This window comes from Aotus nancymaae, unplaced genomic scaffold (genome assembly GCF_030222135.1).
Source record: "Aotus nancymaae isolate 86718 unplaced genomic scaffold, 86718_ANA_hifiasm-v0.15.2.pri h1tg000033l, whole genome shotgun sequence".
Classification (NCBI taxonomy): domain Eukaryota; kingdom Metazoa; phylum Chordata; class Mammalia; order Primates; family Aotidae; genus Aotus; species Aotus nancymaae.
The window spans coordinates 27948978-27974382 of NW_026988447.1; the positions used below are offsets into that span (position 1 = coordinate 27948978).

General features: G+C 44.6%; 2 protein-coding genes across 3 annotated transcripts in view; one reads left to right on the forward strand and one right to left on the reverse strand.

Annotated features, from left to right (window-relative positions):
* Positions 1-14302, forward strand: part of ELF2 (E74 like ETS transcription factor 2) — a 152885-nt gene extending 138583 nt beyond the window's left edge. Inside the window, exon 11 of the transcript XR_010345377.1 lies at positions 4855-14302. The gene's annotated coding sequence lies outside the window, so the exon portion shown is untranslated. The remainder of the gene's footprint in view (positions 1-4854) is intronic.
* NOCT (nocturnin) lies at positions 26-24817 on the reverse strand. 2 transcript variants are annotated; one of them, XM_012443216.3, is made up of 3 exons: positions 24628-24817; positions 5012-5281; positions 26-2528 (listed from the first exon to the last, which is right to left on the reverse strand). In XM_012443216.3, exons 1-3 carry the CDS (start codon positions 24815-24817, stop codon positions 1693-1695), a joined length of 1296 nt encoding a protein of 431 aa, XP_012298639.2. In that variant the 3' UTR covers positions 26-1692. The 2 variants fall into 2 exon arrangements, with proteins under 2 accessions (XP_012298639.2, XP_012298640.2); XM_012443217.3 differs by lacking the exon at positions 24628-24817 and adding an exon at positions 14320-14650.
* Between the last annotated feature and the right edge of the window lie 588 nt (positions 24818-25405).

Sequence of the window (25405 nt, forward strand, 5' to 3'; positions counted from 1 at the left end):
ACTACAAAGACAAAATATTATAAGCTCTAGCTTGAAAAGACAATTTATTAATCTTACATATTTACAACTCATGGATTAAAATATCTATTACCAATAAGTTATTTTGTTTGCAGGGTTTTTTTTTTTGAGACAAGAGTTTCACTCTTGTTGCCCAGGCTGGAGTGCAATGGTGCCGTCTCAGCTCACTGCAACCTCCTCCTCCCAGGTTCAAGTGATTCTCCTGCCTCAGCCTCTCCAGTAGCTGGGATTATAGGCATCTGCCACCATGCCCAGCTAATTTTTGTATTTTTAGTAGAGACGGGGTTCCACCATCTTGGCCAGGCTGGTTTCAAATTCCTGACCACAGGTGATCTGCCGCGTTGGCCTCCCAAAGTGCTGGAATTACAGGTGTGAGCCACTGCACCCGGCCCAGGTTCTAACTTTTTACATTCTTTGTTCTAGATATTTTGAATCACAGTATCTGGCTATCTTAGGAAATTTCAATGACAGCCCATTAACAGGCTTTCTAGAAAGTTCCTTATCTCTGAAAAGAAGGTCCTACTGATCTCAATCTCTTTCTTGACCTCGTGATCCACCCACCTTGGCCTCCCAAAGTGCTGGGATTACAGGTGTGAGCCAAAGCGCCCAGTGGTCCTACTGACTTTTGGCCACGCCACATACAGCTTCTAAATAACCTATTGTGAACAGCACATTCATGCCAATACAAATAATGACATCGAGTGACCAATATGAAATATATACCAATATTATTCCAATGGCAAAGTTTAAATATATAACAGCAATTCAGTAATGAACACTAGTTGATTAAATAATTGAAAACCAATTGGAATCTCTTCAAGAAACACACTAAGGAGGAACATAGAGGCAGGACAAGGATTATTTATGAAGAATGCATCAAAGAAATCTGACACTTAAATAACAAAAGCCCCTCCAGGCTAAATAGTTCCTTTATACTAATTTTGTTACAGCCCAAATGAAAATAGTTTAAAGCTTTATGAAAATTACCATAAATTACTTCCTCCATAACTTCTCTTGCATGGTTCTAAAATGTTGATAATGCTATAATTTGTTTACTTAATTTTATATGAAGATATAAAAAATAAATATCGTCATGCATATTTTGTTGACATTTTAAAAACCCACAAATAACTTAAAATGCTATTTAGAAAAACTGTTCCTACATACTTGTTACTTATGGAAGATTCAAGCAAGTCTGAGTTTTTATGGCATCCTCAAACTGAAAAGCCTTCAAAATAATCAAATTTATTATTATTTTAGAAACAGAGATGGGGTCTTGTGCCATGTTGTCCAGAATAGTCTCAAACTCCTGGGTTCAAATGATTCTCCCAACTTGGCCTCCCAATGTGCTGGTATTACAGGAATAAGCAGCAACCGCACCCGACCAAAACAAGCCAATTTAATGCCCTTAAGTGATCAAAATATAGTACTAAGGAAAATAAAACAATACAAGCCAAAGTTGGAGTGAAAACACCTTTTTCGCTATAAGTTTTAATTGAAAAGATCTGTGAACTAAAGGGAGTCTTTTCCAAGGGCATGCTGGAAACATAGAAAATGAAATAACAGAAACTTCCCATGTTTCTATCCTTCCTCGGGCATTGTCTTATCCTATTTGTTTCCTGAAACATCCCCTGTTAAGACTCTTGTGATGATTAAAAAGACAAAAATAAGTATTTATAAAAGTCCATCAGGTTCCTCAGTAAAGCTGAAGTCACACACTAGAGACAGGTGGTCTGAAGGATAATTGAAGGAAGGTAGCCGGTTGGGTCCGATCTGTTCTTCAGTGAGCAGATCGAGAGCTGACCTTACATTGAGAGCGTGTTTGGAATACCAGATGTAATCCAGGGTGTGCCTGCACTCCCCTGAGGTCCGGATCTTCCAGGTAGTATATGGGGGTTCTGACTGCCCGTCAGCACTCAGCAGCTTGTAGGCGCTGTTCAGGTTGAGGCTGGAGGAAGCAAAGTGTTTGTAGACCTCTTCTGTTGGCTCTGCGTTGAAGTCCCCACACACAATAAGGGGAATCTTGGCTCCTTGGGTGATGTTTTGCAGGTTCTGAAGGAGGTCACAGCCTTGAGCTGATCGAAACCGCTCCCAGCCAGTGCGTGCTTTTAGATGGGTCACAGCAATGCAGAACTGTCGGCCTGACTCTTTGCACTCCAGGGTCTGCGCAATGGCCACCTGGTTGGTTTTCAATGTCATCGCTGTCAGCCTAATATTGGCACTGTTGATTAGTTTGAATCGGTTTTGGAGAAAAAATAAGGCACAGCCATCTGGTCCATTGTTATGTTCCACATCTAGACAAGGTGACCAGGGTTTGGGGAAAAACGTGCCTTGATAGCCTAGTCTACTGAGGAGTGGTTGGAAGGTGTCAAAATAGTGGTCCACCTCTTGGAGGCACAATATATCAGGCTGGTAGGCCAGGATTTCTTCCAGGATGAGACATTTCCTTTCTTCCCACTTGAGTGCTTCAACAGGGCATTGTACAAAGTTGTCTTTGCCTTCTCCAAGAGCTGAAAAGAAAAAGCTAGTCAGTTGTCAGCTCTTACAGAACCAAGACTTCAAAGTACCAGGAGTTTTGGCATCACTCAAGACCCTCAGAATGCTGCTTCTGCTTCAGATGCTTTGAGTGGTTCTCTGTCCAACTGTATTACCCCATCCAAATTAAATCACCTCTCACTATATGGATGGAGCAAACATGTCTTTTGTTTCAAAACTATTTCATGTAACTGTATTCCAGGATATTAATATCTTACAGGCCAGGTGCGGTGGTTCACGCCTGTAATCCCAGCACTTTGGCAGGCCGAGGTGGGCAGATCATGAGGTCAGGAGTTCAAGACCAGCCTGGCCAATATGATGAAACCCCGTCTCTACTAAAAATACAAAATTTACCAGGCATGGTGTGGCACTCCTGTAGTCCTAGCTACTCGGGAGGCTGAAGCAGGAGAATTGCTTAAACTCGGGAGGTGGAGGTTGCAGTGAGCTGAGATCATGCCACTGCACTCCAGCCTGGGTGACAGTGAGACTCCATCTCAAAAAAAAAGATCTTACTTAAGGATACTGCTTTGCAGTGATCTAAGCTATGTCAAATGAAATAAATGTAAATTTTTTTGTTGTTAATTTAAAAATTTTTTTGGTTTGTTGTTTTAAACACCAAGTATTTAACACCAAGTATTAGTTTTAAATGCCATGTGAACTGATATAAACAGATACTACTCAGAATGAATGGGACTTTTTTTTTTGAGACGGAGCCTCACTCTGTTACCCAGTCTGGAGTGCAATAGTGCAATCTCGGCTCACCGCAGTCTTTGCCTCCCGCGTTCAGGTGATTCTCCCACCTCCGCCTCCCAAGTAGCTGGGATTACAGGCACCTGCCATCATGCCTGGCTAATTTTTTTTTGTATTTTTATAGAGACGGGGTTTTACCATGTTGGCAAGGCTGGTCTCAAACTCCTGACCTTAGGTGATCTGCCTGTGCTAAGCCTCCCAAAGTGCTGGGATTACAGGCGTGAGCCACTGTGCCCAGCTGAATAGTACTTATTTTAAATGGGCAGCTTTTCCTACTTATGGAAAAAAGAATCAAAGATTGGATAAGTCAGGGAATATCCCTTATTTTCCAAGAAAAAAAAAATCAGGGCCTGGTTTTTCTTAAAATCTCAAGTGCAACATAAAAGGCAATGCTACATAAAGAAGTCCTTTTTTTTTTTTTTTTGAGACAGGCTCACTCTGTTGCCCAGGCTAGAGTGCAGTGGCTCAATCTCAGCTCACTACCACCTCTGTCTCCCAGGTTCAAGCGATTCTCTTGCCTCAGCCTCCCAAGTAGCTGGTACTATGGGCGCATACCACCACACCCATCTAATTTTTTGGTATTTTTAGTAGAGATGGGGTTTTACCATGTTAGTCAGGCTGGTCTCAAACTCCTGACCTTAGGTGATCCACCTGCCTCGGCCTCCCAATGTGCTGGGATTACAGGCTTGAGCCACTGCACCTGGCCACAAAGTAATATCTTTTTTTCTTTTAGTTTTCAAAACGTCTTTAATAGGCCAGGTGTGCTGGCTAACATCTGTAATCCCACAAAGTAGTATCTTAATCAACAGAGAACTGAATGCTATCTCATACTTTGTTTCAATTAAAAAAAAAAACAAAAAAAAAACAGAGAACTGAAGCAACATCATTTTGGTCTCAAGTTATATAAATGAGTATAGATAATATGACCACACAAATACCTAGACTCACCGTCACCCACACAAAGCTGCCATTCCCTGCAGAAACTTCTGTGATACCCATTCAGTTTCTTCCCTGCAAATACTATCGTAGTGCTACAGACTGAAAGCTGGGGCAACACAAAGGTTGAGGCTGTTCCATTTAACTGCCTAACAAAATGTAGAGCCCTTCAAATTCAGATCTGCTGGGAAGCAGACAGACTTTCATTGTTCTAGGATAGTCCACAAACAAGGAAGGTGTAAAGAATATCGAGTTACTTGTTTTAATAGTGAAAATCAGGCTGGGCGTGGTGGCTCACGCCTGTAATCCCAGCACTTTGGGAGGCCAAGGCAGGTGGATCACCTGAGGTCAGGAGTTTGTGACCAGGCTGGCCAACATGGTGAAACCTTGTCTCTACTAAAAATACAAAAAATTAGCTGGCCGTGGCGGTGGGTGCCTGTAATCCCAGCTACTCAAGAAGCTGAGGCAGGAGAATCGCTTGAACCCGGGAGGCAGAGGTTGCGGTGAGCTGCCATTGCACTGCAGCCTGGGCAATGTGCAAAACTCCATCTCAAAAAATAAATAAAAATTTAAAAAAGGGAAAACCAGATGACTTCCTTTCTTAACCTCTTCTAGGAGCTCTCCATGCTGCTGAAATCACCCTATCCTTCTACACCTCCATCTGCCCACACCTCTTCCATCAACATAAAACATCAGTGCACTGAGCATGTGCAGAAGCAGAAAGGTAGTCACAGCAAACTTGACTGCACAGGCACAAAAGCATCAGGCATACCTTGGGCGAGGATGTTCCACTGCATGACCCTGATAGGTGGGTGGGTACTGGAGCAATCTGTCCTCAGATCCACAAAATCTCTCTGGTACCGGGGAGGTCGGGTGTGCAGGACAGCCCTGCATTCCTCAAGAAGCTCTTTAGGATCAATGGGCTCCAGATGTTCTGGGTCAGGTGACACCAAATACTCTGGGTGCTGGGAGGCAGCGCTGCTGTTCAGTGTCTTGGCGAGAGCACTATAGAGTCTGCTTGTACCGGTTCCCATGGAACACACTACGGAAAAGGAAGTCACAATTACACATTCAGCTCCTTTTCCTGACTTCTCGCCTAGCACAACTGTAAGATAAACTTTACTGTCCACAGAACCCAGGAGCTCAATTGTTGCCGTAGTCATGTATAAAGCCATTTCTACAGAGGCAGAATAAAGGAGTTTCCAGATTCCAGCTTTCTACTAGGACAGTTCATTTAAATACTACCCTTAAAACTAGTCTCTGATTAACAATGAAAACTCATATTCATGAATAAAGCCATTTCTACAGAGGCAGAACTAAGGCATTTCCAGGTTCCAGCTTTCTACTAGGACAATTAATTTAAATACTACCATTAAAACTAGTCTCTTATTAACAATGAAAACTCATTTCTTTTAAGGGAAGAAATACCTTGATCTTGAGGGCCTCTTGTAACCTAGGATATCTTTATAATTTATAAACCCAGTCTTAAAAGAGCATGGCTTAACAAAATCTACATTCCTTTTTCCATATATCTTAATAAAAACTCAAAGACTAGGCTGGGTGCAGTGGCTCACGCCTGTAATTCCAGCACTTTGGGAGGCTGAGGCAGGTGGATCACTTGAGGTCAGGAGTTTGAGACCAGCCTGGCCAACATGGCGAAACCCCATCTCTATCAAAAATATACAAAATTAGCCAGTGTGGTAGTGTGTGCCTGTAATCCCAGCTACTCAGGAGGCTGAGGCAGAAGAATCGCTTCAACCCGAGAGGTGAAAGTTGCAGTGAGCCGAGATCCAGGCTGGGCGACAGAGCAAGGCTGTCTAAAAAAGATACAAGACATGAAAGAATAACCTAAATTAGAAAACTCAGAAATGAGGCACCAAAAAGAATTAGCAGGCCAGGCGCGGTGGCTCATGCCTGTAATCCCAGCAGTTTGGGAGGTCGAGGTGGGCGGATCATGAGGTCAGGAGTTCGAGACAAGTCTGACCAACATGGTGAAACCCCGTCTCTACTAAAAATACAAAAAGTAGCTGGGCATAGTGGTGCATGCCTGTAATCCCAGATACTCAGGAGGCTGAGGCAGGAGAATCATTTAAAACCCAGAGGCAGAAGTTGTACTCACAACTTCCAAGATTGCTCCACTGCATATCAGCCTGGGCGACAGAGCAAGACTCCGTCTCAAAAGAAAAGAATTAGCAATAAAAATTAAAAAGTAATGAGAAAAAGATCAGAGTCAAACCTAAGGATTGCATTTTTTTTAAAATAAAAGGGAGAAAGTAGCAAATATTAAAAATGAGCAAAGACCCAAAATATGAGTAATAGGAGTTCTTATAGATGAAGACCAATGAAAGGGGATAAAATAAGAAAACTTTAAAAAACAAAATACTTAAAAAGTAGATATTGAAAAAAACACTTGGAAACTTGAGAGTATCAACCCAGAATGACCAACACCAAGTGGACTATTAAAAAAAAATCAGATTATCATCAGACTTCAACTGCAATGTTTTACGTGACAAGAAAATGAAGTAATATATTTAAAATACATAAAGCGTTAAGCCAAGGATTTTATAGCCAGGAAAACTGGACTATTAACTCCATGAGCCCCTTTTGAGGAATCTCCTGCAGCAGGGGTTGGCAAACTGCTACCAAGTGGTATTTCTGTCCAGTTCTTAAGCTAAGAATGGCTTTGTTTTTTTTTTTTTTTAAGATGAGCCTCACTATGTTGCCCAAGCTGATATCAAGCTCCTGAGCTCAAGAGATCCTCCCGGGCCGGGCGCGGTGGCTCACGCCTGTAATCCCAGCACTTTGGGAGGCCGAGGTGGGCGGATCACGAGGTCAAGAGATCAAGACCATCCTGGTCAACATGGTGAAACCCCGTCTCTACTAAAAATACAAAAAATTAGCTGGGCACGGTGGCACGTGCCTGTAATCCCAGCTACTCAGGAGGCTGAGGCAGGAGAATTGCCTGAACCCGGGAGGCGGAGGTTGTGGTGAGCCGAGATCGCGCCATTGCACTCCAGCCTGGGTAATAAGAGTGAAACTCCATCTCAAAAAAAAAAAAAAAGATCCTCCCATCTCAGTCCCGCAAAGATTACAGGCATGAGCCACCACACCCAGCAAGCTAAAAATAGCTTTTACATTTAAAAAATATGTTAAGTACACACACACTCACAAATACATGACAGGACCATTTTTGGCCCACAGAGCCTAAATATTTACTATGCAGCCTTCTTCAAGAGAAATTTGCCATACCTAGAACTAGAGAACAAGCTTCAGACCAAAATGATCAGAGACACTGGTGTAAGAACTGGTGCTGAGCACTAAACATAGAGCTACTTAGCAAATCAATTCTAAAGGAGACTTTCAGGGAGAATTCAGTATATAATGGCTATATGGTCCAACAATGAAAATGAAGATTTACTACACCAATAAAGGAGGAGGCAGGATGAGAAAAACATCTTCAATTTAAAATTTTTAAACTTTTCAGTGATCATAATTAGTAGTAGTGGTACTGGCACTGCAATTCTAAGACTGCTGTGTATACGTGAGATGAATCAAATGGGATATTCGATCATTCCCTGTTGTCTTTTAGGGGGATCTAGTTTTTGAAATGCATTTATTAGGCTATTAGCTACAATTCTCAAGGAAAACATTCTTGTTAAAAAGTCAGCTCATTTTGGACTAACAGTAGATTATCAAATCTGGTCATCTACCTTATTTGGCCTCAGAGCCTCTTGGTGGCTTTCAACAATTAAATTCACCTCAGAAGACAAAGCTTTTGAGATGCAGAATATACTGCAGAATGGCCAAATTCTAAGGCCTCAAAAGAGCAATTCTAGTCCCAGTTCTATGACTATTTACCTGTGCCACTAGACCTGCTTACCTAACTTTTAAAAATTTAATTCTTTATTTTTTACTGAGACAGAGTCTCACTCTGTTGCCCAGCCTGGAGTGCAGTGGCTCAATCTTGGCTCACTGCAACCTCTACCTCCTGGGCTCAAGCAGTTCTCCTGCCTCAGCCTCTCGAGTAGTTGGGATTACAGGCATGCTCCACTTGTAATAATTTTTGTATTTTTGTTGTTGTTTTGTTTTTTGAGCCAGAGTATCGCTGTGTTGCCCAGGCTGGTATTGAAATCCTGACCTCATGATCCACCCTCCTTGGCCTCCCAAAGTGCTGGGATTATCGGTGTGAGCCATTGCGCCTGGCCTAATTTTTGCATTTTTAGTAGAGATAGGATTTCACCATGTTGGCCAGGCTGGCCTCAAAACTCCTGACCTCAAGTGATCTGCCTGCCTTGGCCTCCAAAAGTGCTGGGATTACAGGTGTGAGCCACTGTACCCAGCCTTTTTTTTCAAAGGGCCTGTTTTTTTGGTAAGGGCCTTACTCTGTTACCCAGGCTGGAGTGCGATGGTATGATCATAGCCCACTGCAGCCTCAACTCCTGGGCTCAAGCCATTCTCCCACCTCAGCCTTCCAAGTATCTGAGACTACAGGTGCACAGCACCATACCCAGCCAAAATCTGCTTACTTCTCTTTAAAGTGAGGGCTTAAGTGATCCTAATTTCTCCAAGATCAGGTGGAAAAGGCATCCAGGTTAGAACGGGGGAAACTTTTCAAATCTATGTTCCTATGCTTTTCATATAACATCTCTACTGTTTTAATAAAACTTGGGCTGGGTGCGGTGGTTCACACCTGTAATCCTAGTACTTTCGGAGGCTGAAGCAGGAGGATCCCTGGAGTCCAGGAGTTCAAGACCAGCCTGGGCAACATAGTGAGACTCTGTCTCTACAAAAATAAATAGTAATTATTATTAAAAAAAAAAAAAAACTTGGATGTTTAATTCAGAATTTCCGTTCTCATATTTGAAAAACAATGAATAATTCTTGTCAGGTATGATAACACTACTTATATATGGAATAATACACTGCAATGTGCCTTTCACGTTTTATTGGCATAGCCCTTTTGCCCTTGTGTCATTGTAGATGAACTCATCTGAGAAAGCTATCATTAGGCTACATTTTGAAGAAGAGACTAGGTAGAGAAGAATCATTAGGAAGTGTTTATTATAGTCTTGTGTCTACCTGCTTAGACCTTACAGGAAACCCAAAGATCTTCCCCAAGGTGGACTGATACAACACTGACTGCCAGCGTATTTAACCGCAACATGACAGAGGACAAGCCCTCTAATTCTAAAGTACCTGGGAAACATCAGTCTGTTGCACAATGAGCATGAAGTTAGGACAGAGGGACACAGATGGTTCTGAAAGGCATTTCCACTTATCCACCCTCATTCTAGACAGTTCATCAAGGGGTTCCCCTGTGCCAGGCTGGAGTGCAGTGGTGCCATCTCGGCTCACTGCAACCTCTGCTTCCCGGGTTCAAGTGATTCTCCTGCCTCAGCCTCCAGAATAGCTGGGATTATAGGCGCACGCCACAATGCCTGGCTAATTTTTTGTATTTTTAGTAGAGATGGCGTTTCATCATGTTAGCCAGGCTGGTCTCCAACTCGTGAGTTTTGATAAGTCACTGAATTATGCCAATGTAGTTTTACTGAGTTATGCCAATAAAATATGTGCTGATATTTTCCCTCAAAAACTTAGCAAGTATTTGGAGAAAGAATAATATTGAATTCATGAGAGAAAAACTGGGTGCTAACTATGCAGAATCACTAGGGTATAATAAGGATTAAAATAACCAGGATGGGTAAGAGTAACCAGAAAAGGACTTCAAAAAATAGGATTTAGATGAGGCTCTCATTTGTGACTATACCACTTCGTCCATCATGGGTACTCTCATCTTCTGCCCCACTCAAACCACAGACACAAATGGTTGTTCATTTATTTTTTGTCAAATCTTTGAGCTGGAGCTGGGCACAGTGGTTCACACCTACAATTCTTGCTACTCAGGAGGCTGAGGGAGGAGGTTCACTTGAGGCCAGGAGTTTGAGACCAGCTTGGGCAACATGGTAAGACTCTGTCTCTCTAGAGAATAAAAATTAATGTCTCTCTAGAAAATTAAAAAAAAAAAAAGAGTTTGAGTGCCTACTGTGTACCAGACAGTACTCCAGCCTGGCGATACATCACTGAGCAAAACAGATAAAAATCTCTGCCCTCATGGAGCTTCTGTTCTTTCTAGCGGAGAGAGACAAACAAGAGCCTACATACACACTTATGTATGTATCTGTGTATAGTCTGTCATACAATGAAAAGTGCTTTGGAGAAAAATAAAGGGAAAAGCTTGAATAGGAAATGCCCGTGGCAGGGAGCTGCTATTGGATATGGGATGCTTAAGCAGGCCTCGCCAAAAGATGGAATTTGAACAGAGACCTGACGGTGGTAAGGAAACAGCCTCACTGGAGACCTGATAAACATTCCAAGCAGAGGGAACAGCAAGTGCAAAATCTGTGAGGAACATGCGTGGCGAGCTTGATAAACACAGGGGATTAGGGTGGTGTGAACAGTCTGAATAAAAGGAGATGAGGTCAGAGAAAAGAGAGAGAGCCCATTGGGTAGGACCTTGCTGGTCTATCTGAAGACTTTGGCCTTTATCAGAGATGGGAAGTGACTGAAGAATTCTACACAAGAGGAGAATCTGATTAACATTTTAAATTACCACTGGCTGATATATTTGAAATACACATAAAATGCACATAAGGGCAGACAGGAGGAAACTCATTTAAAGAAAAGTGCCATAATCTAGGCAAAAGACAGCAGGGGTGGACTAGGGGAGTAGCAGTGAAAGTGGTTGGATTCTCAATAAATCTAAAGTTGGATCCAATAAGTTTTGATAACTTGGACGTGGTTTGTGACAAAGAGCAGTCAAAAAGGAGCCTGGAGGCTGTGTGTGGTGGCTCATGCATGTAATCCCAACACTTTGGGAGGCCAAGGCAGGAGTATCGCTTAGGGTCAGGAGTTTGAGACCAGCGTGGGCATGATTGGAACCCCCGTCTCTACAACAAAACAAAACAAAAACAAATTAACCAGGTGTGGTGGTGTGCATCAACAGTTCCAGCTATTCGGGAGGCTGAACTGAATTGCTTGAACCCAGGAGATTGAGGCTGCAGTGAGCTGTGATCATGCTACTGCACTCCAGCCTGGATGATGGAGCAAGACCCTATAGATTTCTTTAACAAAAAAAAGTATCAGCCTGGTGTGGTGGCTCACACCCAGCACTTTGGGAGGCTGAGGTGGGTGGATCACCTGAGGTCAGGAGTTGGCGAACAGCCTGACCAACATAGTGAAACTTCATCTCTACTAAAAATACAAAAACTAGCCGGGCATGGTGACATGTGCGTAGTCCCAGCTACCAGGGAGGCTGAGGCAGGAGAATCGCTTGAACCCAGGAGGTAGAGGTTGCAGTGAGCTGAGATTGTGCCACTGCACTCCAGCTTGGGCAAGAGTAAGACTTTGTCTCAAAAAAAAAAAGTGTCCACAGTTTCCAGCTAAGCAACCAGAAGGACAGAGCTGCCAACTACAGTGTTTAGGAAGACTTGACAGGGTTTACAGAAAACAGGAGTTCAACAATTCGATGACTCGCATTCAGGAGTGAGTTACAACGGGGAAACAAACATGGGGAGATGTTAATGCACAGAAAACACTGAATTGAGTTAGAGAGAAAGGAGATGAAAGGATTGAGATCTGGAAAATCTGCAAAAGCAACGTGAAATTAGAAGCAGAACATGAGCTGGGCGCCGTGGCTTATGCCTGTAATCCCAGCACTCTGGGAGGCTGAGGTGGCAAGATCGCTTGAGCTGAGAAGTTTGAGACCAGCCTGGGCAACATGGTGAAACCTGTCTCTAAACACAAAAATTAGCTGGGTGTGATGGGGTGCACCTATAGTCCCAGCTACTTGGGGGGCTGAGGAGGGAGGATCACTTGAGCCCAGGCATTCAAAACTGCAGTGAGCTATGATCACGCCACTGCACTCCAGCCTGGGTGACACAGCAAGACCTTAACAACAGCACAACAGCAAACAAACCAGGGCTAGGGAATTAATAACGAAATAAATACTATATGGACTTTGCATATTATTTTTATACTTACAGCACAGTGCCAAGGCTTACTAAGAACCACCTAGGGGCTGGGCACAGTGGCTCAGGCCTGTAATCCCAGCACTTTGGGGCATGGTGGATCACCAGGTCAGGAGTTTGAGACCAGCTGACCAACATGGTGAAAGCCCATCTCTACTAAAAATACAAAAATCAGCTGGGCGTGGTGGCGCGCGCCTGTATGTAGTGCCAGCTACTCGGGAGGCTAAGCCAGGAGAATCGCTTTAACCTGGGAGGCGGAGGTTGCAATGAGCCAAAATTGCACCACTGCACTCAAACTCAAGCCTGGGTGACAAGGCAAGACTCTGTCTCAAAAAAAAAAAAAAAAGAAATAGAACCACCTAGGGACTGTAATGTAGTAAGTCTATTTATTTATATTTGTAAATTAAAGAAGACTGAGGATTGAGGGGGCACCTTTCTCTTCCCCTCACGGAGGCAGAGGTTGCAGGGAGCCAAGATTGCGCCACTGCACTCCAGCATGGCCTACAAGTGCAAAAATCCATCTCACCGCCCCCCGCAAAAAAAACCAGAAAACTCCCACAAGAGGGCTAATACAAATATATTTGAATATATGTATATCCTTAATACTACCAATTACTAGACACTTCTAAAGCAATCTAGGCAGATCACAATTCAAGTTCCTGAGAGTTTTCCATACAAAAGGAAAACGGTCGGGCTGCAATGAAACAGCTGCACATCAATGATTAGAATGTTGGATGACCACCGCAAGAGTCAAGACCCACATTGACTGGGCCTACCATTCCAGGCTGTCCTAACAGCACTCAGGAATCACACAGGGCCGACCGCTCTCCACAGCTCCAACAGGGTTCCTTCTCTAGCCGCCCAGCAAATTGCCTGTTTTAGGCTTTGCCTAAATTATTCAGCATCTAATTACTTCTCTCACAATTAGTTTGAGCTTAGTATCTTGAAATGGTGGCCTGGTAAAAACGCTGCTTAAAAACGGATTATCTTGAGTAGGCACCAGGAAACCTTGAAGCACACACAACACACAAAACCTAAGCCAGAACAGCACAAGACGGTATCGCTGAAACAGCAATCCAATGCTGCCATCTACTGGCCACGTGTGTTGAACCACCTCACAAAATTATGCTAAGAGTAGCTGATTTTCATTAGCATTCTTAGACTAGGTTCCAGAATAACTGGCCACCTTCAATACAAGCGAGTAAAAATTCACACAAGATAATCACAAACATAAAGCAGCCTGGATGTTGGACATACAACACATTTAATATGCACTGAAGGAATCAATAAAGATTTATAACCACCAGGCTTAGCTCTATGGTTCAACCAATGGCCCTCTTTTCCTTACACCTGGTCCATTTTTCCTACCTAGGGTACCCTTGGATATTTGAACTACAATCTTGGTTCTTTACTCATGAGACTTTAAGCCTCCTAAGGACAGGGACTGTTTCCCTTATTTATAACTTCCGCCACGATCCCGCCCAGTGCTTTAAACAATGTTAATAAAATATGGCAAGTGACAGCAAAGTGACAAGAAATTCTGTCAAACGCAGGAGGAACAACTTTTATTGGTGGAGCATTTGATGGTACACCAAGCATTTTAAAATGCTGTAATCAGTTACCTGCTCAAGAACCCCTTGGCCATTATTTACACCACTTTATAGATAAGAACATTAAGAGAAGTGTGAGTGTCCTAAGTCACCATTCAACATAACTCTAGGCCAGGTGTATGGTGGCTCATGCCTGTAATCTCAGCACTTTGGGAGGCCAAGGTGGGTGGATCACCTGAGGTCAGGAGTTTGAGACCAGTCTGGCCAACATGGCGAAACCCCATCTCTACTAAAAATACAAAAAAATTAGCTGGGTGTGGTGGCAGGTGCCTGCAATCTCAGTTACTCGGGAGGCTGAGGACTGAGAATCGCTTGAACACTGGAGGTGGAGGCTGCGGTAAGCTGAGATCGTGCCATTGCACTCCAGCCTGGCCAACAAAAGCAAAACTCCATCTCAAAAAAAAAAAAAAAAAAGGCTATTATTAACATTAGAGATAACGTACCAGCCTGCTTCCATATATTTTCATTATTCTGTCCCAAATCTGGTGAAGTAGGTATCATATTCACCACTTTCCAGGCATGGATCAGCTAACTCCACAGGTTTCTCTAGATTGCAAAACTAGTAATCGGGCTGGCCCTAGAGAAAGGTACCTGCACTTTGGACTGCTGCTCATCAGCCTCTCTAGCCGTGCTGAGACTGCATCAGGGTGCCTGCGATGCAGCTGTCCTGCCTGGTCCCAGGCACACAAGCAGCCCATTCTCCACACCAGGAAGAAACAGAGGTCAAGTTACATCTCCATCTGCCGACGTCACTGCCATCACATCACACACACTGGCACAGCACAGAGTGTACAAAGCAGTGTCACGACCCACGTAGCATTACCAGAGATATCAAGTGAAGGTCAGAACTCTCAACCTAATGTGTCTAAAAATACAAGCACCTAGACTGAGCGTGACAATCCAAACAACCTCTTTGCCAAGCAGCAGCCACAGACCAGACGAGAAAGCTGAGGCATCTTCCAACAAGGCTGAGCTATACCTTCAGCCATGACAGACTCATATGGAAAAGCTCTCTAAGGAGAAGGAAATCCCTCCATGATAAATGCTTAGCTTAACATGTTCGATTGGTGCTCAATTGTCTGTTGGCTGACAAATCATTTCCACAAGCTGGGCTTTTCTAGCACAATCCTCGGAAATAAAACGTGAAAAAGCAAAACCTAAAAATCTGGTGATCCCCTATCACTAACATTTCTGGGACATTCGATGTGATTTTACCGTTGTGAGTGGAAACATGAAACTATAAGGAGCCTTCTGCCGACTGTACAGAGGCGTCTCTAGATCAGGGATCTACCAGCTGTGACCCGTGAGCGAACTCTGGCAGCATCTTGTCTTTGTGCTGCCTGCGAGCTAAGAAAGACTTTTATATTTGTAAATCGTCAGAAAAAAACACCCTTAAGAACAGTAATATTTCATGACATGTGAAAATGACATGAAATTCAAATTTTAGTGTCCATAAATAAAGTTTACATATTGTATTGTCTATAGCTGCTTTTACACTACAACAGCAGAGTTGAGTAGCTGCAACAGACACATGGCCCAGAAAGCCTAAAATATTTACTAGCTGGCTCTTCATGGAAAAAGTTTGCCAATCTCTGCTCTAGATATATTAAAATGAGCCTTTAGCCAGGCATGGTGGCATGTGCCTGTGGTCCCAGCTACTTGAGAGGCTGAGGCAGGAGGATAGCGTGAGCCTAGGAGGTTGAGCCTGCAGTGAGCTGTCTCTGCACCACTGCACTCCAGTCTGGGTGACAGCAATATCCTGTTTCAAAAAAAAAAGGCCAGGCACATTGGCTCACGCTTGTAATCCTGGCACGTTGGGAGGCTGAGACAGGTGGATCTCTTAAGACCAGGAGTTCAAGACCAGCCTGGCCAACATGGCAAAACCCCATCTCTACTACAGATACAAAAAAAGTTAGCCAGGCCTAGTGGCGGGTGCCTGTAATCCCAGCTACTCAGGAGGCTGAGGCAGGAGAATCACTTGAACCTGGGAGGCGGAGGTTGCAGTGAGAACTACAATCTAGGCAGAGTTTTTTGAACTCTGTTTCAAAAAAAAAAAAAAAATTTATGTTGCATATCATTGGGCAAGTTGGACATCACTGGGCAGGTTGGTTCTAGGCCAAGACAGCAGTGGAAAATATATTTTACTTTCTCTCCTTTCTAAGATCTTGAAGAAATAAAGTACCTATATTTAAAACTTTTTAAAGAATATCAATAACATTGGAAAACAAGAAGGGATGCATGACATCAATGGAGCAAAAATCTGGTGGAATTCCAAGACGACAGAAACAAGTTTGAATTCACAGAGAAACCAGAGTGAAGGAAAGGGCAGTACAAGTTACCAAAGGTAAATGTGGTTTTTCCCAAGAGCACCTTGAAGAAACTCCAAGCTGAGTCAACAAATAGAAAGGGCAGGAGAGGCTCAGCGGGTAACTGTTAGGACAACGTGTTCACGAATGAAAGCAGACAGCGGCACTAGTTACACACATCCCTTCTCTCAGACAAAGCCGGGAAGGGTGGCTTTTGCCTGCTCCATAGAACCAAAGAATGCTCCGAGGAAAGAGGTGATGGCTTTAGAACGGCTGGCAAGGGTGAATGGACCTGAAAGAGGAGCAGACCAGATCAGGAGCTAACTCTGAACCTCAAGGATGGTTTTAAAAAGCAGAGCAGGGGTTGGACTGAAGAACACAGAATGAAACCCTCCTTTCTTTGGCAAAGGTGGTGGTTACCAGCCTGCTCCCTCTCATGCGTTCAACAAGGAAGCCTGGCTGCCCACTCTCCAGATTACCTTTCCACTCAGAACATGCAAACTGGCTGGGTGCAATGGCTCACGCCCGTAATCCCAGTACTTTGGGATGCTGGGGCAGGAGTTTGAGACCAGCCTGGCCAACATGGGGAAAACCCATCTCTACTAAAAATACAATAATTTTTGTATTATTGGGCCAGGCATGGCGGTGCACGCCTGTGGCCCAGCTACTTGGGAGGCTGAGGTGGGAGGAGTGCTTGAACCAGTTGAGGTTGTGATGAGCTGAGGTCACACCACAGCACTCCAGCCTGGGTGACAGAGCAAGACTTCGTCTCAAACAAACAAACAACATGCCAACTTCCCTCCTCTCCAAGAGAAAGGCCTAAAGGAGAAACAGGCACACACATCTCGATATATTTAAAGTACAGAAGACATTATAGACACAAAACAGGCTTCTACGAAAAACGGAGCAACTAAAGAACTAGAAATGTCTAGGAATTTAAAATGACTGCAGAACAGAAATTTTCAGAAAAATCTCATGAAAACAGAGAAGAGATAAACACACTAAAATATGAATGGAGGCCTGGCTTGGTTCCTCACACCTGTAATCCAGTACTTTGGGAGGCAGGTGGAAAGACTGCTTGAGCCGAGTTCCAGACCAGTCTGAGCTGAGACCCCTGTCTCTACAAAAAAAGAGAAACTAATTCTAGAAATAAATCTCAGTGAGTCTATTTGACCTACAAGATTTGAAAGATAAACATTTTCCTTCAGCAGACCTTCAATGATAGTTAGCATGAAAAAAGCAAAACACACAAGAGGAAATAGAAAAGTAGTATACCCCAGGTATTATTAGAATCTGCAGTGTAACTTACTTTGCACCCTGTACTGGACAAGGTATTTGGAGTCACAAGCATGTTTGCAGACCAGCAGACAGGGCTGTTTAAGTACTGGAACCTCAGAGTTGGAGGAAAGACAGAAAAGAAGGGAAAGGAAGACAGCTGGAGAGGATGCAACAAGACCAGGGAATTTCCCAGGTATCCTTCTGGAACAATTCTTACTGTCACTTTGGATGCATCGTAACTTTTTTTTTTTTGAGATGGAGTCTCGTTCTGTTGCCCAGGCTGGAGTGCAGGGAGCTTGCTGCAACCTCCACCTCCCCAGTTCAAGCAATTCTCCTGCCTCAGCCTCCCGAGTAGCTGGGATTACAGGCACACACCACCACACCTGGCTAATTTTTGTATTTTTAGTAGAGATGGGGTTTCGCCATGTTGCCCGGACTGGTCTTAAACTCCTGACCTCCAGTGATCTGCCCTCCTTGGCCTCCCAAAGTGCTGGGATTACAGGCGTGGGCGTGAGCCACCGTACCCAGCCAGCATTATAACTTCTCAGCACTTATTTTTATGGACTTGCCAAGAGTTCAAGAGCAGCCTGGGCAACACAGTGAGACCCTGTCTCTACAATAAATACAATAAAAATTTTCCTTTCTGCACAACTCTCCACAGTCCAACAGCAGTCTCTAATTTTTGGAGACAGGAGAATCACACCATTGAGAAACTTAGAACAAGCTTCTAAGCATTTAGTAAAATGAGCCCCCTCACAGGTGTCGGCCTGTGTTGTTACTATGTGGCTGTTATCTATCCGGGACTATGCCAGAATCAGCAGATGCTCAGGTCCCACTTGCAGATATTAAAATCCAGAAGATCTGAATGGGACCCATGTATTTTTTTTTGATGCTGGAAGGAGAAAAAAATTGTTATAGGGACATTCAAATTGGATGGTATCAATTTTGTTTAGCCTTCTTTCTCCTGGGCACTGTTGCCCACATCCCTGACACGGAATTCATGCTAAGTATTACTATATGATCCAAGTGTTGTTTTGAGGCCACATAGAGACAGAGGACAGCTAAGGTTTTCACTTGAGGTCTCACTGCCTCCATGGGAAGGTTGATTTTCTCCCATTCTAAGAATAGCAATAAATAAAAAATATCTTAGCTGCTTTCTATGAAAGTCCAAGTGGGTTTACTATGAGGCTAAACACCCATGCCCACTGTCCTTCAAATTTCTAACTATTTACTTAAGTATGATAACCACCACTTAAATGGGTATCAAAGCCCTATAAACTGATTAGTCAGGAGTGACTCTAACAACAAATACAGATGCTGTGTCTCCCTAACTCCAAGAAGCCAGAACACAATTGCCTCACTTTTCTTTAGTAAACATCGTAGAAACCGCCTCGGTTACTTTACCCACTCTATAAGTTGTATTACTACATGGATACATTCAGATACAAATTTCTTTCCCCTCCCTTTTTTTTTTGAGACGGAGTTGTTGCCCAGTCCGCTCTTGTTGCCCAGGCTGGAATGCAGTGGTGCGATCTCAGTCCACTGCATCCTGTCTCCTGGATTCAAGAGATTCTCCTGTCTTAGCCTCCTCAACAGTAGCAGGGATTGCAGGCATGCGCCACCATGCCAGGCTAATTTTGTTTTTTTAGTAGAGATGGGGTTTCTCCATGTTGGCCAGGCTGGTCTAGAACTCCTGACCTTGTGATCTGCCTGCCTCGGCCTCCCAAAGTGCTAGGATTACAGGCGTGAGCCACAGTGCCTGCCCTGGAATTTCTTTCCTTTCTTAAAAGCTGCTTTTGGCTGGGTCAAGTCTGTAAACCCAGCACTTTAGGGAGGCTAAGGCCGGAGAACTGCTTGAGCCCAGGATTTCAAGACCAGCTTGTGCAACATGGCAAAGCCCATCTCTACGAAAAAATGCTATTTTTTTTTAAAGCTGCTTTTGTTGAGGCCAATATTCATGCTCAGGGATCTCCTGAATTGCCTTAGGCCCCAAGGTCAAAGATCCTTTTTTTTTTTTTTTGAGACGGAGTCTTGCTCTTTCGCCAGGCTGGAATGCAGTGGAGCAATCTCGGCTCACTACAACCTCCGCCTCCCAGGTTCAAGCAATTCTCCTGCCTTAGCCTCCCGAGTAGCTGGGCCTACAGGGGTGCACCACCACGCACAGCTAAGTTTTGTATTTTAGTAAAGACGGGGTTTCACCATGTTGGCATGTTGACCTTGTGATCCACCTGCCTTGGCCTCCCAAAGTGTTGGGATTGCAGGCGAGCCACTGCCAGAGTCTTGTTCCTACTCTGTCATTAGGCTAGAGTGCAGTGGCGTGATCTCAGCTCACTGACACCCCTGCCTCCCAGGTTCAAGTGATTCTCCTGCCTTAGCTTCCCAAGCAGCTGGGATGTACAGGTGTGCACAACCATACTTGGCTATTTTTGTGTGTGTGAATTTTAGTAGACAGGGTTTCATCATGTTGCCCAGGCTGGTCTTGAACTCCTGAGTTCAACTGATCTGCGCCTCAGCCTCCCAAAGTGCTAAGATTACAGGCATGAACCACCATGTTAGGCCAAAGATCTTAAGGCCCTTCCAGAATCCTCTCTAGAGCTTCTCAAGCTTTTCAGGAATAAGTACCTCTAGGGAAAGGTGGGACAGAACTCATAAATACACTAAATACAGCCTAAGCTTTTTGGAAGGAATCCCCTGGGGCACTTGTTAAATATCCACTTCACCAGATTTCTCCTCCGGAAACTGACTCAAGCAGAAGGATGAAAGACCAGAAATATGTATTTTAACAAGAGTCCAAGATGATTCTGCCTGCACCTCTCTTCCTAAGATGCTTGCCCCTGCTCCTGCATGCACCACCTTCTTCCAGGCAGAGTGTGTGTGTGTGTGTGTGTGTGTGTGTGTGTGTGTTCTTCCTGCTTGCCCCCCCCACCACACACAATCTGTCTCCTTCGAAAGCACCCTCCTTTTTCACCTATTCAAAGCAAACTGTTTCTTGACAGATTCAGCCACACTGATTTCTCTTTCTTCTCAACTCCAGCTGCAATTAGTCATGTCGCCTTTTCATGTACTGTTAAATAAAGCTTGTGGACAAATTGCTATCAATTAATCTTATTTATTTGTTCTAGATAAAAGTCTAGCGTTGGGACAGCAAGCAAGGTTAAATGATTTGCAAATGTTAATGGAAGTATGTGGAATGTGAATCTGGAGCCATGGTTATTAACCCCAGAGGCACCCCCCAACCCCCTTCACCATATTTAAACTGTTGCTATTGAATGCTACAGAAAAATCATACATTAGTTTTCCCATAGGAAAGCAATTTATTCCATATCAGCTTGATAATTACAAGCTTTCCCATTTCTTCTCTCTCATAAGCAGTTTACTCGCATAAAGGACATATTAAATAAAGCTGCCTTCTCAAATGAGCTGGTGGCATTTGCCTTTAAAATTGTACCATGAAAAAAGCAAATGTTCTAATGGTGGAGAACAGTTCAGCCAACTCTTCATTCTCTGAGGAGGAGGGATGTGGAGGATAGCATTTATAAACCCACGGATGACTTCCAACTGCGTTTCATCCAGTACAGTAACTGTGGCAACTGCTACCTCTTATGGGAGATGCTATCCTTGCTTGAGAAAAGGAAACCAAACACCGAGATCATCCCCAAGGTCACCTTTTAATTCTAACAATCTGGGATTTGATAACTCCAAAGAGACTGTACTTATCTTCCAAATAACCACCAATTGCCAAGAGGCATAAGTTATGTGGGAACTGATTAGCAAATGTGGACAGGTGTTGGGACTCACTACTCACTAATACAAAGCTCTGGAGGGAGAGGAGCTTTCGGCCCCTTCACGTATGGGTGCCAAATGTCCAAATTTGGGGGCATAAACAAACTGGAGTTATTTTGTCATTTCATTTAGTTATATGGAATCCAAGGCACATCATAAATGACTCAGACTTAATAGGTCTACAGTAGGATCCAAGAATCTGCATTTTTATTTTTATTATTTTAAAAATATTTTTTAAATCAATGAAACCTTTTAAATTGCCCCGGCTGGCCTCGAACGCATAGCCTCGCCTCCTCAAGCACCAGGACAATTGGCCTGAACCACCACAGGTCCCAGAGTCTGTATTTTTTTTTTCTTTTTTGTTGAGATAGAGTTTCGCTCTTGTTACCCAGGCTGGAGTGCAATGGCGCGATCTCGGCTCACCGCAACCTCCGCCTCCTGGGTTCAAGCAATTCTCCTGCCTCAGCCTCTCAAGTAGCTGGGACTAGCCACCACCAGCAAATTTTTTTGTATTTTTAGTAGACGCGGGGTTTCACCATGTTGACCAGTATGGTCTCGATCTCTTGACCTCGTGATCCACCCGCCTCGGCCTCCCAAAGTGCTGGGATTATAGGCGTGAGCCACTGCGCCCGGCCCAGAATCTGCATTTTTAAAAAAGCACTTAATAGGCTGGGCCCAATGGCTTAGGCCTATAATCCCAGAACTTTGGGAATCCAAGGCAGGTGAATCACCTGAGCTGAAAAGTTCAAGCTGGGCCTGGGCAACATATTGAAATCCTGTCTCTACTAAAAATACAAAAATTAGCCGGGCACAGTGGTGTGCCTGTAGTCACAGCTACTCGGGAGGCTGAGACAGAATTGCTTTAGCCTGGGAGGTAGAGGTTGCAGTGGGCAGAGATGGCACCACTGCACTCCAGCCTGGGTGACAGTGTGAGAGATCTTGTTTCAAAAAAAAAAAAAATTAGAATTAAAGAGCACTTAATGCTGGTTCTGAAGCTCTTTGGAAAACAATGTCCATTTTGCAAAGTGCCTTTTCTCTCACTCTTCTCATCTGTGTCCCATGCCTTTTCACATTTACTCCTGCTTTTCCCAAACAAAATGCTTTAATCTCTTCCAATCCTAACCATGCTTCAAGATCCAGCTGAAATGCCACCCACTTCCAGAAACCTAAAAGGGACTTCCTGTTTTTCTGCACCGTTGTGCTGTTTGCAAGTCGAGAGAATAAAAGGTGTTTCATTTCATTAAACAGCCATTTCTTTGTGCAAATCTCGTCTCTTACTGGGCAGTAAACTCCTTAGGGACTGACTAAAGCTCATGTTCCTTTTACCTCCTATAATAAAGCACCTACGTTGTGTGAGACATTCTGTAAAGATCTGGAATGAGTGAACAAGCAATGAATGAATCAATGCATGCACGTGTTTCTTCCAACAAGCTGCTGAAGCTAAAACTGCATGAAACAGGAAAATTTTGTAACTGCCTACAAAAGTTTAAGTACCATAAAGTCCTTCAACTTCCTTATCTGTAAAACTAGGGGGTTTCAGGGGATTTCTTAAAAGAAGTTCATTAAATACTTTCTTGGATCAAAGCCCAACATTCCAATCTGACCCGATATTTATTACTCAGATAACAGAGCAATCTCTATCTGTTCTTTTTTTTTTTTTTTTTGAGATGTAGTTTCGCTCTTGTTACCCAGGCTGGAGTGCAATGGTGCAATCTCGGCTCACCGCAACCTCCGCCTCCTGGGTTCAGGCAATTCTCCTGCCTCAGCCTCCTGAGTAGCTGGGATTACAGGCACGTGCCACCATGCCCAGCTAATTTTTTGTATTTTTAGTAGAGATGGGGTTTCACCATGTTGACCAGGATGGTCTCGATCTCTTGACCTCGTGATCCACCCGTGTCGGCCTCCCAAAGTGCTGGGATTACAAGCGTGAGCCACAGTGCCCGGCCTCTATCTGTTTTACACAAGCTAACTGTATTCCCACACCTGGCCTATTTTTAAAATTTTATAGTGACTGGGTCTCACTCTATTGCCCAGGCTGGTCTCCAACTCCTGGGTTTAAGCAACCTCCTGCCTCAGCCTCCCAAAATGTTGGGATTTACAGGTGTGAGCATCGGTGCTCGGGCAACCACTTTTGTTAATTAAGGAAAGTTACATTGACCCTATTCTTTCTATTGCTCAATTTGTCTTTCTTAAATTAATCCAAAACTTTACTAGCAAAATGTAGTTATTTATACTCTGGAATGGATATACAAATGTCTTAAATAGCAATAAACTAACTTGAAGGCAACCAAAATACACCTTAAAAAATGTGTTATGTCAGGGCGCGGTGGCTCAAGCCTGTAATCCAGCACTTTGGGAGGCCAAGGCGGGCAGATCTCGAGGGCAGGAGTTCGAGACCAGACTGGTCAACACAGTGAAACCCCCGTCTCTACTAAAAATACAAAAAATTAGCCGTGCATGATGCGGGGCGCCTGTAGGCCCAGCTACTCGGGAGGCTGAGGTAGGAGAATCACTTGAACCCAGGAGGCGGAGGTTGCAGTGAGCCGAGACTCACCATTGTACTCCAGCCTAAGCGACAGAGAGACTCTGTCTCAAATAAATAAATAAATAAATAAAAATCAATAAAATTAAATTTAAAAACGTGTTATAAATTGCCAGTTTGAAAGAAAAAATTTATCAAGTTTAAAAGTACAATTAATCTGTGGCCATGGTAACGTGTGCCCAGGCAGAAATCGAGGAGGCAAAAAAGGAAAACTCAGGGTAGTTACTATGATGTACAAAAACAGCTCTTGGAGAAACAAAGGCCACACTTTTACAAGATCTTAGGTACACAGGACAAAATGATGTTAAGTATCAAGGCTCCAAAAAAAAAAAAAAAAAAAAACCAAAGAGACGTAAAACGAATCAATGTGTTATTATCACGACTTAAAAAATGTAATATCTAGACCATGCAAGCCATGAGCAAATAAACATCATTTAGATTTTTTTTTACATAAAAATTTCCGTTAAGTCGTGCAATAAAAAGTGTAACCAATATAGTAACTCGCGGCCTCGGAAGGGGGAAATTTAACGTAGGTCAAGAGCAAGAAATCCTCAAAAGCACGGCCTCCAAGAGTCAAGCAGGAACCTGAATCCAGTCTCCCAGTTCTTACCAGTCTTGATACAAGCCCCAGGCAAGTCGGGGGACAGGGAAAGAGGAAAAAGGGAACAGAGAAGGAAAGAGGAAAAAGGGAACAGAGAAGGTTGCTCCGGGAAAGGACCCACTTCCAGGCCAGACCCCACGACCGGCAGCCCGGAGCTTCCCATTCATTCCGCGCTGTCTCCAGGTGGCGGTCACGCGTTGGTGGCGGTGGCGTTCTCCGCCCGGAACCGCGGTGCACTCACCTGTTCGGGAACACGACCTCACGGCGCCCGAGGCCGCCGAGGCCGCCGCCAGCAGCCGGGGGGATGCGGGCCCAGGGGCAGCCGCCGGCGGGGAAGACAGGCGGCGCAGCCTGGGAGCGGGCAGGCGGCGCAGGCCGGGCGCGTCCCTCTGCAGCAGGGCCGAGCAAAGCCGCCGCGGGCTCTGAAACATGCCGGGCGCCACCGCCACCACCGCGGCCCCTCGAGCGCCCGAGGAGCGGAGCCTGGCTGGGGGCCAAGGGCGGCGAGTCGAGCCGACAGTCCGGGCAGTCTGGGCGGATGCTCCCAGGCTCCTTCTCGCGCGGCGCAGGTCCTGGGGAAATCCCGGGCAGCCGAGCCCGAGAGGGAGGCGCACGAGAGCAGCGTCTGCACCGTCTGCGGTGAGAACTGGCGAGAGCTGCAGGGCGCTCGGCAAGCGCTACGCGCTGACAAAGCGGGCACTACCAAGCTGGGCTGGAGGGGGATCCACGGGACCCGGCTACCGCATGGCCACGCCTGGCTCCCTCAACCCTGGGTAATCCTATTTTAAAAGGAAGGGGGACTTAGGCTGATCTATGAGTTAGAAGCCCTAGGCGTCTAAAGAAAGAGGTATCCGTTGAAGCGGTTCTGAAGTAATAAGAGTCCCCTTCGGCTGGCCGGCATGGAAGCGCCCACCGACTGGGAATCCCGAGACAGTTCCAGGGCTGTGGCCCAGGGGACACGTGTCTGTCCGAGTGGCAGACGGCGTCCGTGTGTGCCTGCGCAGGTCTGTGTAGATACA